Source organism: Colius striatus, chromosome Z (genome assembly GCF_028858725.1).
Source record: "Colius striatus isolate bColStr4 chromosome Z, bColStr4.1.hap1, whole genome shotgun sequence".
In the NCBI taxonomy this organism is placed as follows: Eukaryota; Metazoa; Chordata; class Aves; order Coliiformes; family Coliidae; genus Colius; species Colius striatus.
Window position 1 is genome coordinate 7,844,310 of NC_084790.1, and position 18,621 is coordinate 7,862,930.

Consider the following 18,621-nt stretch of genomic DNA (forward strand, 5'->3'; position numbering starts at 1 on the left):
CAGGTCAATTTCACAGTCTAAAGCAATACTTAACTAGTTTGACATTACTAAACCATTATTTTCAGTCATTCTCACACAAGATAAAAACAGCTAGTCCTTAAAAACCTTTCCTAAAATGTATGTATGCAGTACCACCATGATATATCTGCCACTGATGGCTTGGGTCCTTAATGGTCTCAGTTACTGAGGCAGCCATCCTCAAGCTCTTAGTCAGGGAAAGCGTGAACCCATAAAGCAACTTGCCTTCATTTTTTTCGCTTTGTATTTTATGCTTCTTACCCTTCTCAAAGCGATAGGGAGGATCTCTTTTAACATCATTGATTTTATTTTTTAGAATCAGGGCTTGTTCTAATTTTCCCAGGCATCTTTCCTGTTAATCTTGCAGGATTCTGTTTCCAACAGGCATATTTCCTGCTTTATTTGTATACTTTAATCTTATGCATTTCCCTGTTTGCGTATGTTTGCATGAGCCCATTTTATGCAGCCATACCATAAGTTTCTGTTTGCTCCTTTGCAGTTGTGTGCTTCTGTTTATCTGAGTTACAAAGTGCTTTCACATTTTCACAGTTTATACTGCTAGCAGTGTTACAATGCTGTAGGATTCTTATGCAGGCAGGCTGTTTTTGTGACCTTGTGTCTCTCTTCAATGCAAGGAAATATTAATTATGTCGTACTTAGAATATTGGAGGTGGGTTTACTGTGCCTAGAATCATGGATTCAACAGTTGATTGCAGCTGTGAGATGGCATTCTGATTTTAATACTGAATGGGAGGTGACAGAATGCACTTAAACCATAGTATTTCAGCACTTAAGGAAAAATTTCTTTACTGTGAGGGTGAGAGAGCCCTGGCACAGGCTGCCTAAGGAGGGTGTGGAGTCTCCTATGGAGGTTTTCCAAACCCACCTGGACAGGATCCTGTGTGACTCGGTGGACCTGCTTGAGCAGGGAGGTTGGACTGGATGATCTTTAGAGATCCCTTCCAACCCTTACCATTCTATGATTCTGTGATTCTATGATCACCCGACAAAAAGCAATAATGAAGTTTGAGGCAAGCAGGATTATGCAAGGAAAGGGAAAAGCAAGCTAGCTATATGCCATTTTGTAACAGCACTGATTCGGTCTTATATAACAGAGATAACAGATACTCTGTTACGTCCTTCAGGTACTGATAGAACGTGATTCATTGTAAGGAGCATTGTATTACAGCTGTGTATTGTATAGCTTATTTTAACTATTAATTGTGGCATAAAAGTGAAAGTAACTTTGAAGGAGATCATAAAGATTTTCCTTTTTTCTCCTTCATAAATGAATTTAGTTGAGGACAAATAGTGACAAATGTCAGCTACATGGCCTCATATTTGTGTCTATATCTGTGTCATCACTCAGTGTCAGTATTCTTTAAATGCTGTCTTTAAATGCCTTCTGTACACAGATACTTCCAAGTGCAGAAACAAAAAAATAACACAAAATATAAAATACCTAATTAGAAGAATAGTTAAAATTCTGAGGACTTACTCCAGATTAGTTAGGATTGAGGGAGAGACACCCTTCCTGAATTGCATATGCAGATCCTACCATGTTACTCAGCTAAATACTCATAATTTTGAAAATTTTACTCTTCTGTTTGAAACAATCTTGATCTCCTGATGTCTAGCATTCATCAATGGGAAGGTTAGTTGAATCGGGCTGCATTTTCTAATAGCTGTCTGTGGAATTTGTCTGAAGAGAAAACAGAGAGAAATAATATACTCAAAACCTAGCATTTCAATATTTGCAATGTTTTCAAGTACAAAAAGTAAGGTATTTGTTTAGAGATTCAGAACACAGCAGATCAGAGGAGATGCTCCTGACAAAAGTGAATATGAGTTATTTTGCATGGTTCCAGAGTTAATTTCACAGTCCTCGTTGCTTGTTCGTGCTAGTGCATAATGCTGGCATTGAGTTTTATTCTTGATATAAACAGCACAATTGCATTTCACAATTTATACAATATAGTTTTACTGCAAGTGTAACACGTGTTTACATTTTGGCACAGGTTAACCAATGAAGTTGTAATTTAACATTTCGTCTTCTACTGAAACGTGTAGTTTAGTTACCAGCTGAGACACCTTTCCTTGTATAATTCGTTTTTAATGTAGGACTGTCAGTCGTGGCAAAGGTGTGTCTTTTTAAAAAAAATAATTAAAGAAACAGTCTTAATGCCAGTATTTGTTATTAGCAGTTCACTTCCCACTACCTCCTCCCAACAAAGATTTATTTATCCAACTGTAAAGGAAGTAGCCTGGAATCTCTTCCTAAAGACATCTCATCAGATGTGGCAATAAAGGTCACTAAAAGCTTTTGATGGACCTCTACAGAGGCCATGGTAAGCAGAATCTAGCCCACACAGTTATTAAACACTTCCCATTCATTTCTAGCTGATAATCTTCCCTTTACATTTCTGTCAGTGTTTTATGTAAAGGAGTGATCTGTTTTGTTAGTATGTGGTGGCTGTTGTTCCAGAACCACTGAAGCTAGAAACTAATGTCATACTTTGCTAAAGTAATGTGTTAATCTCCTGCCTGCTTGTAATGCCAATTGATAAAAGTTTGTTGAATTAGAAAAGTAATGTGAGCAGAAAAAAAATCTAAAACAACGGCATTATGCTAAATAAGCATTAAAAAACACATTGGTATTCTGTCAGTGAGATAATTTCCACATTTCAATAATCACTTAAACGAAATTTCATTTAAACACAGTTGTGTAAAAAGTACATGACAAACATTGGCATTTTGTATTTTTCTCTGCTGTATATTACTATCCTATCATAATTATTTTTTATTATTTTTATTACTTGTTATTTATCTAGCGGGGACTCTTATATGTGTCACAAAGGTTTTGAGAAAATGCTGAGACTTCTCTATAGTTTTGAACTGAGATGTTTTGAAACACTGAGAATCTCTAAGAATTGATATTGAAAAGAAGGGATTTCTGAGTTGACTTATTGCTGCAGATGAATGTAATTTAGTACCAATTATGTCTAAATTTGCCAAATACATCTTTTTGAACAATTACCCAATATAGTTACTTTCTGGCACCTATTTTGGCATCCATTATAATTATGCAAATATGATGGCTAACACAGTAAGAGAAGGTTAGGAGTGGCAGCCTAAAACTATGGGTGATATAAGTTAGATCTGAGAAATAAATGTCTAAAAACTGAGTCAAAATAAACAATAAAATTTGTAAGAAAGATGACAATGAATATGTGGTATAAGAAATAGAGTTGCAATGACAATATAATTTATTAAATGAGCTAATAATCAGGAGAAAGTCCTTTGGGCTATAACCTGGAGAAGGGTTCCATTTTCTTCCTTCACTTGTTTACACCAATTGTGCAAATTCTTACCAAGTTTTATGGCATATTTTGGAAAAGAGCTGAAGACTTGTGTCTGCAAATATGTTCTGTTTATCAAATCTTATGTTTTATCTTGATTACAATTAAAAGATGAACAATTAACAAAATTCAACCTTAACACAAATACTATAATATATGATGAATTCATATTTGGTTCTGGACATAAGTAAGATAAGTATTAGTAAAGTTTGTCTAGAGCTGTCTTTTCTGCCATTGTTTAGATAAACTTTTCTTTTTCCATGGCCTTGACTGTATTCATTTTTAGAAAGTGGCTTACTATACTGGTTTTCAAAACTGAAATAGTCCTGTAGATTGAAAAGCTATGGGCCACAAACTGCTCTGTGATCTAAGAAGCCAAGTTAAGCTACATGTGGAATTGTATTGTCTTGCTTCTTAAGTCACGAGATTCAGTCATATGGCAGATTTTGACTTCACTTAGGGCAAATTATGCCGGACAAATCTGGTGACCTTCTATGACAGGGTTACAGCATTGGTGGATAAGGGCATAGCAACTGATGTCAGCTGCCTGAACTTGTGCAAAGCATTTGACACTGTCCCTCATGACATCCATATGTCTTGGAGGGACATGGATTTGACAGATGGACCACTCAGTGGATTAAACAGTTGACTGGATGGTCACACTCAAATTGCAGTCAATGGTGTGGAGTCCAAGTGAAAAGCAGTGACGAATGGCGTTTCAGGAGCTGATATTGGGACTGGTGCTGTTTAACATCTTTGTCAGCAACATGTACAGTGAGATTGAGCGCACTTTCAGCATGTTTGACAAACACGCCAAGATGCGTGGTGCCATCAACACACTTGAGGGAGGAGATGTCATCTAGACTTGAGAAGTGGGCCTGTGTGAACCCCGTGAAGTTCAACAGGGCCAAGTGCAAGGTCCTTTATATGTGTCAGGACAATCACAAGCACAAAAAGAGGCTGGCTGTAGAATGGATTTAGAGCTGTACTGTGAAGGAGGTCTTGGATATATTGATTGACGAGAAGCTCATTATGAGCTGGCGGTGTACCCTTGCCATGCAGAAAGTGCACTGTGTCCTGGGTGGCATCAAAATCAGCATGGCTGGCAGGTCAAGGGATGGAATTGTCCCCCTCTACTTTCATATGATTCCTCCAGAGCACACGATCCAGCTCAGTGGCTCTCAATATAAGGACATGGATCTGTTAGAGTGAGTCCGGAAAAGGCCACAGAGATGACTGAAGGGCTGAAGGCTCTCTGCTGTGGAGACAGGGTGAAAGAGCTGGGAGTGTTCAGCCTAGAAAAGAGAAGACTTCGGGGAGGCCTTAGAGCAGCTTCCAGTCCCTAAAGGGACTGATGAGAAAGTCAGAGAAAGGCCCCAGAATGACAGGACAAGGGATCATGTCTTCAAACTGGAAGCGAGGAGATTGAAATGAGATATTAGGAAGTTCTTTCCTGTGAGGGCAGTGAGGCGCTGGCACAGACTGCCCAGAGAGGCTGTGGATGTCCCATCTCTATAAATGTTCAAGACCAGATTGATTTGGGCTTGAAGCAACCTGGTCTAGTGGAAGTGTCCCTACCTGTGGCAGGCGATTGAAACTAGATGATCTTTAAAGCCCCTTGCAACCCAAACTGTTCTGTCATTCCAAGGCAGAAATACTAGCTGTATGTTTTGAGAGATAATAAATAGTCTTTCAGAACCACTTACCTATCTTTTATTTGCCTCCTCCATTTTGATAGTTTCTATTTTTTCCCAATGTATGGCAAGCTATGGGACATTTGTATTCGTTCTGCCTCTGTTATGCCAAGCCAAACTTTCTTCTCCTGTACAGAACAGGAGACACCAACCTTTGGAACACCAACTACTGGTGTAATTTGATAGTGCTGTCAGTGTGGCAACGTTTGTTTACAAAGAGAGAAAGCCATGACATTTAATTCATAAAATGCTGTTTTTTAAAGAAAAATTTGTGAATATAAAATGTTTATTTGTAAAATACTACATCAAGGTTTTTTAATAGAAGTACACTATTTCTTACATAATACAGAAGTTTTAAAGAAAAATTGCCTCATCTAAAGAATTCTCAGTGCCTTACTTTTGTCTTTTTTGAAAAAAGTGAAAGCTGAAAAAAATTAAATACTGTTTCATAAGAGAACAAAAAGTTAAATATGATATTAAAATAACTCAATGGACAAAGCAATGGGTAAAATGTTCACAATATAATCAATAAGGCATTCAATATAATTGCAGGTGACAAAATACAACCTTTTAGTATGATTTTTAAGTAGACTTTAAGAATTCCATTAACTAAAAGAGGAAAAATGAAAGAAACATGAACAAATCAGAAGGTTATACAATTCCCTTTCCCTCTCCTTTCCTGTTCTTCAATTTGCATACTGTTTAATTATGAGGATCTTGGAAAACTTGTTTTGAAGAATATATCCAACTTAAGGAATAAACAATGTCTTTAATAACCATCTTCCTAAGTAAAAATGAGAGAAATACTGTTATGCTTGGATAATTAGAAACTATCAATTAATTAAACTAAGAAATAGTTAAATCTAAAAGTCTCTATTATATTTTTTTTAATATCTTATTTATCTGCCAAGTTTTATCAAATTATTTGGTGATTTTTTAAAATGTAACATGATTATATTTAATTTTAAGCCCATAGAAAATTTGTAGCAATCTTTGTCACAGAATGACAATTTGATTTTGATAATTTGTCCAACTTTTCACATGGATTTCTGGCCTTAACCAGATAATCCTTTTTTTTTTTTTTTCCTCCTGTTGTTATTTTTCATGTATCTTCCAACTTAGTGCTGACTAAGGTAGAAGTCCTTGGGTGAATAGTTTTTATTAAGCAACCTAGATTTGTTTTTTGATTGTCAGCTGAATGGAGTTCTTGTGGGAGAGACTTGGAGGATAGTATTTGGCAAACAGTATAGTGAAAAGCAATATCCCTTGCAGTTATTCCCTCCTATATCTCGTACTTTATATTCATAGAATTATGGAATCATACAATGGTAGGATTGGAAGTGACCTTTAGAGATCATCTAGTCCAACGCCCCTGCAGAAGCAGGTCAACCTAGATCAAGTCGCATAGGAACATGTCCAGGTGGGTCTTGAAGACCTCCAAGGAAGGAGACTCCACAACCCCTCTGGGCAGCCTGTGCCACTGCTTCATCACCCTTGCAGTAAAACAGGTTTTTCTTATATTTAAGTGCAACTTCTTGTGTTCCAGCTTCATCCCATTACCCCTTGTCCTGTTGCTAGACACTATAGAAAAAAGGGATGCCCCAGCCTCCTGACATCCACCCTTTAGGTATTTGTAAATGTTAATAAGATCTCCCCTCAGTCTCCTCCAGACTAAACAGCCCCAGTTCCTGCAGCCTTTCCTTGTATGAAAGATGTTCCAGTCCCCTGATCATCTTGGTGGCCCTGCGCTGGACTCTCTCCAGCAGTTCCCTGTCCCTCTTGAGCTGAGGAGCCCAGAACTGGACACAGTACTTCAGATGAGGCCTCACCAGGGCAGAGTAGAGGGGGAAAAGAACCTCCCTTCACCTGCTGGCCTTCTCTGATTCTATGAACCTCTTCTTCCACCCAGGGCAAGTCCTCTGCTGTCCTGACCATCCTATTATCCTTGCTGGACTGGGCTTCCTGAGGACTGAAGCAAAGAAGGCATTCAGTACTTTGGCCCTCTCTGCATCCTCTCCCACCAGGGCACCCTCTGTGTTTAGCAGTGGGCCTACATTCCCCCTCGCCATCCTTCTGCTGCTGATGTACTTGAAAAATGCTTTATTACTGTCCTTAACATCCCTGGCTAAATTTAATTCTATAAGGGCTCTAGCCTTCCTAGTTGTACCTCTGCATGCCCTGGCAATGTTCCTATACTCTTCCCAAGAAGCCAGCCCTTGTTTCCACCTCTCATATTGAGGCCACTGTGCACCTGGAACTGCTTTAGTTCGTCTTATGTAAAACAATAATGCTATTCTCAACCACAGATATTTCACCACAGTTTTACCAAGAGGGCTGTCAAGTGTTGCAGCACACTGCTGAGGGAAGTGGTGGAGTCCCTATCCCTGGAGATAGTAAAGCAAGTGTATCTTTGGTGCAGAGGAACATCATTTAGTGGTGGCCGTGACAGTCCTGGGTTAGCAGTTGGACTTACTGATCTTAAAGTTTTTTTCCAATCTCAACAATTCTGTGATCGTAGCTGTGAGAGTCTTTTAATTTTCTCGTTTTTTTCAAGAAGACTCCACACATATCTTCATATCATTTTCATGACTTTTGAGGGTTTTTTTCCTTCCTTCTGCACCTGTGTTTCTGAATAACTTCTTTTGCAACATAAGGCAGCAATTTGCAAATAAATGGTTTGAGAAAGGATGACAGGGTTCAGAGATGCAATGGAGAAGCATCTTTCTGAGTAGTATATTGTGTGCCCTTCACTTAGATTCTCATTCTGAGTGAGGTTTCAAAACTGATGAAGCCAAAACTCTGGATTTTAGCCTGTGTCCTGAAATTCCTGCCTTGGGACATTGCACTGGCAAAGTCCATATCCTTTCTATTAGCAGACGTTCAGAGTGTGGTAGCTGATGACTTCAAAGAGTTTTGATGTCAGGAAATACCTTACATGATTGCTTTAAAATACTGCCTCCAGAGTGCTGAGGTCTCCTTCCCTCAGCTTCCCTGGTCATTCATGTTGCATTTTGAGTACATTTTGATAACACAGAATTTGTAGCTCAGGCAACACTTGCATCTGCTAAGTTAAGGACCGGTACTTAAAACCACTTTGAACATATTTGTTTAGTACAAATGCTTGCCAAAGTGTCTTAGAGTATCCGTCAGGTTGCCTTTTCTGCTTCTGCCTATCAGAAGTATTTCGTATTTAAAACATTCTAGGTGTGATTCATCTGCCAAACAGCAAGCATTCAACCTGTAACTCAATTGTCCTGTAGTTAGACAATAGGGAGCCTTTGACAGATGTGTCCTCATTTTCAGTAAGGTATGCCTTACTAAGTGCCTTATCTAGTTATCTCTGCAGTCTCTAGTTATTAGATGTCTTTATTCTCATTTCTCATTCCAACTTTCATCCAATTCCTTTTGCAAAAAGCCTTCTGAGACTCATTTTCTTTCCTTGCTTCCCTAGACTTCGCAATAGCAAAAATCAGAATAAGGATTATCTACACAGAAGGTATCAGCTTTTGTCATTGAACTGAAATGAGGACACAGTTGTGTGTCTTACTGTGATACTTCCAGGAGGACTGATGCTTGTCTTTTGCAAAAAAACAACCTCATCCCATCCCTGACATTAAACATGAGCCAGCAACGTGCCCTCATGGCCAAGAAAGTCAGTGGCATCCTGAGGGGCCTTAAGAAGAGTGTGGTCAACAGGTCAAGGGAGATTTTCCTCTCCCTCTACTCTGCCCTGATAAGGCCATATCTGGAGTACTGTGTCCAGTTCTGGGCTCCCCAGCTCAAGGGAACTTCTGGAGGAAGTCCTACAGAAGGCTACCAAGATGATGAGAGGACTGGAGCTTCTCTCTCTCAAGTAAAAGGCCACAAGGTCTGGGGCTATTTAGTCTGGAGAGGTGAAGACTCAGAAGGGACCTTAAGAATGCTTGTAAACACCTAAGGGGCAAGTGTTGAGAGGATGGGATCAGTCTTTTTTCTGTGATGCCTAGTGACAGAAAAAAGGGTAATAGGCACATGGGAATTTCCACTGGAATAGGAGGAAAAACTTTGCTGTGAGATTCAGGGAGTCCTGGCACAGCCTACCCAGGATACTGTGGAGTCTCCCTCTCTAGAGGTTTCCAAACCCACCTGAACATGTTCCTGTGCAACCTGATAAAGTTAAAAACCTGATAAGTGAGTCTGCTTTATCAGGGAGATTGGACTGGATAGTCTCTAGAGATCACTTCTAACCTCCACCATTCTGGAAATCTATGGTTTAGGATCATCACTTTCCATGTTTTCTAGCCTCACGGCACAGCTGAATCTTTAATTAGGAATGCCTGATGTTTTAAGACTTTATCTGTTATATTGGATGAAAAATTTTTGATAATTTCCACAGAATTAATTACAGGAATTTTCTGTTTTTGCAACTTTTTTTCCTTGGACTTTATAATCTAATAATCTCCTAGTCTTCTTTATTTTTGCAAAACTTGACTGAAATTTGGAAGAGAATGCACCTGGTATGGCATGGAGAAAGACAAATACAGAGATAACAGTTTCATAAGCCCCATTTTCCTTGGAATGTAGACTGCAAAGCAGGAACACAAAAAAAGGTAGAGGAATAAATGTGAGAAGGCAATTAATGTCTTAAACAGAGATGAGTTTTGTATGAAAAAGGGTGGTGCATAACGTTTTTTTTTAAATCTACATTCCATATATTTGTACTTTAAAAAAGAAAAGGTTGTAGACACTGAGGAGAAAGATATCATAAGTGGTATTGACACGCTATGATGAAAAACCTTTTTCTGAAAGGAAGTGATAGAGATATCTTTAAGATTATTTGGTCTTTGCTGTCGTCTTACAGTTTGTATGTAACCAAATATTCTCAGCCAAAGTCTCTTCTGGGCTTCATCATGAATGTGCTTGGTATAGTTTGAAAAAAAGTAGTGAAATTTCTTCTGAGTTCAAAGATGGAAATTGCATCCTGTAGAAAAGTCTGATTTGATCAGTTGGGTGCTCTGAAGGTTTGCGTGAGAGACTGGCTTAGCAGCGTGATGTTTCATTTGCATACTCCTCAATGTGGTGCATGGGTGAAGCAAGCAGATGCTTTTTATTCAAGCAAGAACTTGTCTTGTGAGCTTGAAAATACCTAACACATTTAGGATTATATGTACTCCAGTATATATACTCCATTGTACATGGTAAAAGGAAATAAAATGTCATTGCTTTACTTATGGTCTTTTTTTGGTTTGTTTTTCAAGGAGGGTGAAACAGAAGTTTAACAGTGCTTTTCAAATTGAAAATTGTAGGTGAATAAGCAGCAGTATGTGACTTCATTATTTTGTGGTATCTTAGTAGTGTATTGACCGTTAGGCAGTATGGCATGAAACTTTACAGGTCGAGCTATGCCAGCAAAAACTAGTTTAAACTTTTAATTTAAGAAATTAATTCTTTTTAAGAAAAATAACTTAAATGGACATTTAAATTTTTGTCAGTAAAATGTTTCATATGATCGTGGGTCCAATTTAGTAAGAAGCTTTAATAATAGTTTTTGTGGAAAAAAAATCCATACATTCATACTACTAAACAAGCCTTTTAAGATTGTGCTTATAAACTTGGACTCACTTAAGAAACATCTCTATGGAGAGCTTCTGTATTTCATGTTTATAAAATTGATGTTTTTCAAACTCTCAGCTTTAAATTGAGAAGTAATGGAAGAAAATAGAATGTGCATGAGTGAAGAGACTGAAATACAGCCTACCTTTTAAAAGCTGTGGTCACAGGCATTTTGTATTCTTTCAAAATATAATAGTTTCATTGGAAGGCTATTTCCTGTTAAAATTCTAACAACTCTGTATCTGATCTGCTGAACTATAAGACCTCAAAGGTCTTGAAATTTCTTTCCTTTAAATACCATTGTCCTCCAGGAGTATTGTGTTAGGATGGAGGATTTTTCCAATAAACAAGACGAGAAAAGGCTTTTATGGTCTTGTATAGAAGTAGCTAGTATTTATTTGTAAGGTTTTTAGTTGAAAATGGTATATGTTAGGTTCTTTAGCAGTGTGTTAAAAGATTAGTTCCTTCAGTACAGTGCTTATAAATCTGTGCAGTTTTAGACATTAATGACAAGCAAGATAGGAAGGCTGTAGCAGATATTTCTGAGAGCATAATTCTGAGGGGGATTTGGGGGTTTATACATTATTGCCTCTTCTTTCTGAGTTTGTAAGTCACAGAAAATGAGAAAACTCACATATTATCCCTAAATAGCATCTCTTATTGCCACAATTGGAAAGAAAATTCTCTAGTAGATGTACTGTTAGTTTCACACATAGGAGATATCATACATTCTTACCCTTAAGAAAAAAACACAATGCCATGCAGTCTTTCTGGGAAAAGTAATGATTGGTCTGAGACATTTTCTCTTGGCAGTATGCAAAATTTGCTCAATATTATATGCTCTTTGCTCTAATGTTATTCTAGTTACTGGGCATTTTCTTGGCAAATACCGTTAGTCCAAAAAAAAGGATGTTAAGAAAACATACAATAGCTATTTCTAATTAGGCTTCTAAGAATCTCTTTGTCTATGTATTAGTGAGTGATTACTGATTGGTAGTGATTTTTTGTAATTGAAAAGTATTTTAAAACATATTCATAAAGCATATCCATTTGACAATGAGATTGACTGGAGTGGGTGTAATAGGAGACAATGTTGGAAAAGTATTTTATGCTGTGTTTGTGTTTGTGTGGCAAATAGCAAAAAAAGATGATTACTGGTTTGTTTTTTTTTTTTGGTAGGGCCTTAAACCATATCCAAAGAAGACAATGTTGCGCTGAGTTTAGCCATTTTTAAAACTTATTAAATATAATAGAACTACATACATGAAGAATGAATTCTATGAGAAGAGGCATCTTGAATCCTCTTTCTCTACTAAAGAAAGCCAGAAAAGAAAAAAAAAAAAAACAACCAAAAAACAGTTGTGGTCACACCGTTTTAGTAACTGCAAAGACTATTAAGAAGGCAGGGAAAGCCACTGACTTTTCACAGATAGTATGCCTAATGTTTGTGGACTTTTGTCTAAGAATGGCTTGTTTAAAAATACTGAATCTTGGATGTTGTACACTGTGAGATTCCAGCTATGGGATAACTAGCAGAGACACAAAGATAGTACAGAATCATAGAATCGTAGAATGGTAGTATAGGACTGTTTCACACCAGATCTCACAAAATGTCCATTTCTTCTCTTCTAAAGGTTAAGAAATCGTGTTATGCTTTATTCTGACATAACTCCTCAGGAGTTTCCTTGCAACTCCAGATGGCGTGTTTGTTTGAAGCCACTGCCTTTGACCAATAGTGTTTGATTAAGTTTATGTAAATGAGAATTCTGTTCCTGTCTTTGAACATCTTTTGCTAGTCTCAAGTAGCAGGAAATCTGAAAAAGCAGTGCTTATTTCTTTGCTTGATATTCTCAACATTTCACATTGTGTGACTCAAAGAATGGGAGAAAGGCAGTGGGGAGAGCTCATGGATCTTAGTTTTCAATTCTTGCATGTACATTTGCCTTGAAAACAGGACTAAGCAAAGTAGTTTGAAAAACCCACAGATATTAAAAATAATAGTATATGCTGTTTGTCAGAAATGTGCCATTTCACAGTCCTTTTTCAAGGCTTTAGGCGGTATTGGTGATTCAATGGCTGATATAGCCATCTTAGATCACAGCACTGCATTTTGACATTACAGCTTTATATAGAAGACATAGCTTTCTGTTTCATCCACAGTGAAGACTGTGTTTCTTCAGTCCCACTGTGCATTGTATCTTACTCCCACTCTTTCATTTGCTCTCTCTTGTAATGGCAAAATTTGGGAAAAAAATTATTCAATACACTTACAAATTTAATTGTAAATACTTAGAATCTCTCTTTGAAATATATAAAGGAAAACGTGTTACTTGTGGGGTGAATAATAACTGATGAAATTAAAATTAACATTTAAATATAAGTTTATGACAACAGCAAATGTGGAAGGTCTGGAGGGGCGACATTACAAGACGTTTTCAATAAAACTTGTTTCAAAGTTATTTGTGACATTCAGATATTTTGCAAATATAACTCTTTTTTATATGCATTAAATGGTGTTTTACTGGATCTATATTGTGTCTTTTTATAAAGACTGTGTATATTTCAGCAAATTGTGGGAAATGGGTGAATACAAAACTTAAACTGGAAAATTTAAATAATGATCTTCAATATCTGCCTATTAGCAGAACAAAAAAATTATTCTTTTATAGACAGATTTTTTTTTTCCACCGGTCTTCATTTTAAACAGTGATAAAATTTGAAAGGGTTTTTGCCACGTAAAAATAGGTAATAAGCTTTTACTATGTCAGTGCACAGCTCAAGAAATTATAGTTTTTTAATTTATTTCTTGTGTAAGCTCTATGTGGTTTCCAAAAAACTTTAAATATTCCTAGGATGTGAGTCCAGAACAGTGGGAATTTCACATTGAATAGTAGTATCTCAAGCCATTGCTATCACTGTTGCTGCCTGCTGTGTGACTGCAGATGACATCTTCTGTGCTGTGAAGTGGCTGGGAACAGTTGTGCAACTAAAGATAGATAAAGGACATCATTGTTAAGATGGTGGCTTGAAAGTGTAAGCTGAGTGATGAAAAATCTTGTCAATTCTCTCTCCCCTTTTAGTTTTACAAGGATGCTAAGGCAATAAAAAGATATCTCCTGTAAGATAAGAAACAGTATCAGGAAAAAAAGATTCAATGATTTGGCTAGCTCTCTGTACATATAGACCTGCAGTTTGAAATATCCCTTTTTTCAAATCACGAGTACATTGCAATTTTCTTTTCAAAATAATGGTAATGGTACCAATTGTCTTTTATTGTCCAGGATATGGGTGGAATGAGAGCTCCAGAGGTAAAACTCATATTTTAAGTAAGTTCTGAAATATTTAGGTTGCCTGTGAAGTGGCAGTCCAGAAAATTTGATTGCCATGGTGCTTGGATTGCACTTAGACAAAGCAGTTTGTGCTGAAGTGTGGAATACTATATGTGGAGAAAATGTTGCAAAATGGATGAATGTATTAGGTAATGGTTTCTAAATATTTTATATGTACCAGTTAGTGTTTAAATTCAAAATACAAATAGTTACTTAAAAGCAATCTTTGAATATATTAAAGGTAATATTTGAAATAAACATCTCTCTATACAAGAACTGAAATAATACATTGGCATTAACTGAATGAAATTAATGACAGGTCATGAGTTCTTTACCACTCCAGCAACTTTTTAAAGTCTGAATTATTGGGGTTGTGAAATAATGGAGATTTGGTTTATACAAATCTTGGTTTAAAAGTCAATTATTTGAACAAAACAATGTCGATCTACCATTTTTTTATCCATTGAAGAGGTGGTTTACACATACGTGCTGGTTACAGTGAATAACACAAATTATGATACAACCAAAACATTTTTTATGTAATCAGGAAGCTAAATTGTCATAATGAAATTGAAGGGATTTTTTAATTTTATTTTATTCATCAGCTGTTAGGCACAATCTTAGTATTTAATTATCTTTGTCAAACCATTTATGTTCAAATTATTTACAGTTCAATTCATTAAGGTTGTTAATTTTTCATTTTCAGTCTTTTGGAATAAATCTGTTGTATATTGCCTCATGCTTTTGCCTTAACAGGTGAAATACTGGGAATTAAGGCCTTAAGAATTTTTTTGCCCTCCCAAGGGTTCTGTGTAACTACAATACAAAATTTACTTGACATTCTCCATGGTTGATGCTGTCTTGTGCTAATCCAAGTCTTAACTGGCTGAGATACCATAGGGAAATAAAGAAGTAACTGTTAACAGAAAAAATAAATCTGTCTGGATTTACAGAGTTTCTAAGAATGCTGGAATGGATTTGCATACTATAAACATGATGTACTTATGTTTTACCCAGAGTAATGCAAGACTTGTAATTGATATTTAAAAAGAGTACCATTTGCGTCAAAAAGTGGGAGATGTCAGTTAGGTGCATATCTACAGTATGTTACACTATAAATCTAAATATTGTGATTTACAGATATATAAAGGAGTATATTGTACATGTGTGAATTCAAAAGTGCTTATAGGAAAATCTATTCAAATTTTAGAATCACATAACTTTTTCTATCTTCATGTCTAAGAACAAATATTCATTACAGTGACAATAAACATTAAAAATTAATCTTAGAAATCCCTTGGAATTTCCGTGTATGTTTGCAGTGCAAAGTTTTCACAGTGATCTTTATTGAACTGTTATCTCAAAATGAAGAAATAGCCAGTTTTAACTCTGTCATTTCATATAGGACTTCTATAAGAAGACTGTTTCATTTTGATTGACATTGAAAAAGAAAACACAAAAAGGAAAAAGAAAAAGGGTGTTTTGGTGGTAACACTATATGAATTGAAAAAGCAAGAAGTATCTATTGTATTAGCTTGAGTGTTGCACACTATTAGTTCAGATAGGTTTAATTGTTTTTGATAAAAATTGGTTCTTAACATTAGGCTTGTTGGGGAACTGTTAGTGAAGCTAAATTGTATTGGTACTGTGGGTTAAAATAAGAGACTGAAAAAATATTTCTTTTTAAGCTACACTATACATAGGTTAAGTTTCTTGAGTTGCTATCAAAAAGATTGACAGCTACATCATTGTAATGGTAATGAATGGTCCTTTAATATATTTTGAAAAGAACTATACTTATTACAGATAGAGAAACATTGAGTTGCATCAGAATCTGGTTATCTAAGACCATTTGTCTCAAAGCATACAATATTTCACTGTAATAGTAATGTCATGGAATCATACTTTTTATACAGATGTTATTAATGTCCTTTGCAGAAGAAATGGGTTATTACTGTCTAAAATACTTTAAAAGAACTTGGAGTTTGAAAACAGAGTTCTTCTCCCATATCATTACAAATAATAAAAATTTTAAATAATAGATTTATTTCTTAGCAAAAATTGGGGAGTTTGCTGTCAGAGGAAGACTGTCAGGCAGCAGCAATGACTGTCTGCTTTTTGAGGGCCAGGAGAGAAGGGGGATAACCCAAATGGTAAGGGAAGAACCTTGCCAACTGATGCCCATCCTGTTGCCCCCAAGGAGGGCGAGTAAGGCAAGCACCACTGTGATGATGAAGTTCCACTGAGAATTAGGATCATCAGGCAGTTAAAGGCAGTTAGTGCACCCCAGGCTCTGACACTAGTTATGCTAAATAACAATAGAGTTTCTGCTTAATTTATATTAATTTGTATCTTGTACAATGTTTTTCTTTCTGCAATATTTTTGTATTTTGCTCCTTGAAATGATAGTCTTCCATTAGAGAAATTCTTAGATTTTCATGAGAAGAAATTACTATTGACCACCTAAAATGATATTTGAAAATTGAATAATCAAAGGTTGCTTTTTCCCCCATAAACCAAGACTGAAGGGAATAATTACCTTGTTTTGACAAGTGAACTGAAGAAGTATGACATGGAAGGTATTACAGGAATGCATACATGAAAACTAGACTGTCATGTTTACAAGGTGATTTGTTTTCATATAATGAATTTTTCAAACCGTAAGTGGTCTGTAAGCTATACTGATACTTTTCTAAAGAACACAAGCTGCTTCTGGCTATCCTGTAAGGAAAGGAGTTAAGAATAAATACAGAATTTTGATTGTGCAGATATTTTATGAAAAGTTTGAATTATTCCAAGCTATTATTTTTTCATTCCATGTATCTATTACACAGTACATTTTAGACTAATCATTGACAGTTCTGCAAGCATAGTTGAATAAAATATGGGTTGAAATATAGATATTGAATGGAGTTGGTATCACAGTCTCTATAAACTCAGAATTATTTCTGAAGATAAAAGGGAGTGGATTTGTGTTACTATGTCTTAATATAATTAGTATTGTATGTATTGCTTTTCTCTCAAATCTGTAAGGTGCTGTTTAATCTTTTTTTCCATTGGTTGGAGAACCTTCCCAAGGTTCTGGCTTTTTGCCAGGGCAACTGACAAGTATTTCAGCATTTGGGAGAGTGCTTTTTGGCTTCTACTTTTAATTACAGTGTCTTTTTATTGGAGTAACATCTGTTAAGATACTTTGAGTCTTACATTCAAAGACTGATCTTCCTTCATTGTGTTACATAATGTGTTTGCTTCATATCCAAATGTTTTAACTAGAAAGGTGATACAGTTTCAGCAATATCCAAAAATGTTAAAAGTCTTTGAATTGTTGTGTGCCAAGGGATATTCTGTAGCTTCTGAGAATTTAGGAAAATAGATCCTAATATAGTGCTGTTAATTGAAATGAATGAGATTGTAGACTTGAAAGGACCTTCGTATTTGTTCTAACTTTGTTTTGAAAAGAACAAAGAATTAGGAATGTCATTTCTGCTGAAGAAATGCACAATTTACTACTTGTAGGTCTATGCTCATGTTTGAACAAAAGCTGTCCTCTTGACTTTGCAGCTTGATTTTACATTCTTTCGGAGCATGATTCTTGTAGACTGTATACTTAGAAAAACACTATTTTTCTAGTAGTCGCTCTAAGTAAATTTCCACTGAATGCTGTAATTGCTTCATAAAAGAATACTCTTTGTAAGAAAAGTGGTGTATTTGTTAAGTCAATATATTTTGTTGTCCAATCATTATATGCATCTGAATAGTTATGTTTGTTCCTAATGTTTCTACAGCTATACAAATAGTATTATTAAATACTAAGTAGTGAACATTAAATATATTGGTTATTAAAGAAGTTTCCACTTTTTATGTAGGTTTTTTCTTTGATTTTGTTAGCAAGTCATCTGTGATTGTAAAATTATCTTCATTATTTCTCAAAAAGGGAATACAGGAAAAAACCTCCAGAAAACATGAAAAAAGAGCTCTGCTAATGCTTTCCTTCTGATAGAAAAAATCCTGGGATTCAGTGCCTTAGTTTAAGCAGGCCAATGGATTTGACCTGTGTTTTGGCAAAGTATTTGTTGAGTTTTATTCCACAAAACAAGATGACATTTCTTTTCTGGTACATGATAGTGTTTTGGGCTGTATTTTTATATTCTAGATATTTGTGATGTGCCTAATTTCCAGAAAGCATTTTCTCTTTGAACAAAAACTGTAGGCACACAAAAAATAAATTTACTCTCCAATGTATTTATATTTCCTTTCTAAATGTTAAAGAAAAAAAGCTACTACTCCAATTAAGGTAAAAGATCTAATCTTTAAAAAACAAAAAGAAAGCCTTTTATTTTACAAATTTCCCTTTCTATACTTCTAGCTTGATTTTTTTTGTTATTTAACCAGTTTTCTGTATCTGTTTTACAGATTCTGAAAATGGAGTGGGGAGGAGAATACTCTCTTGATTCTTCCAATTTAGACTGTTTGTTAAATGTCCTTCCTGGAGACATGGAATTTCAACAAATCCTTAGTGATCTTGATGAAAAGATAAAGAAGAACTCTTCTAGGTAAAGAGTATTTTATTTGTATCTAAAATACTAGTGAACATCATCACATTTAGGAAGAAATTGGTTTTTCTCTTCT

General features: G+C 35.7%; 1 protein-coding gene across 1 annotated transcript in view; it reads left to right on the forward strand.

The window, feature by feature from the left end:
- Positions 1–18,621, forward strand: part of KIAA0825 (KIAA0825 ortholog) — a 251,533-nt gene that overhangs the window by 18,319 nt on the left and 214,593 nt on the right. The window contains exon 3 of the mRNA XM_062018445.1: positions 18,406–18,545. Within this exon, the coding sequence (XP_061874429.1) occupies positions 18,415–18,545 (131 nt within the window). The 5' untranslated portion in view covers positions 18,406–18,414. The remainder of the gene's footprint in view (positions 1–18,405; positions 18,546–18,621) is intronic.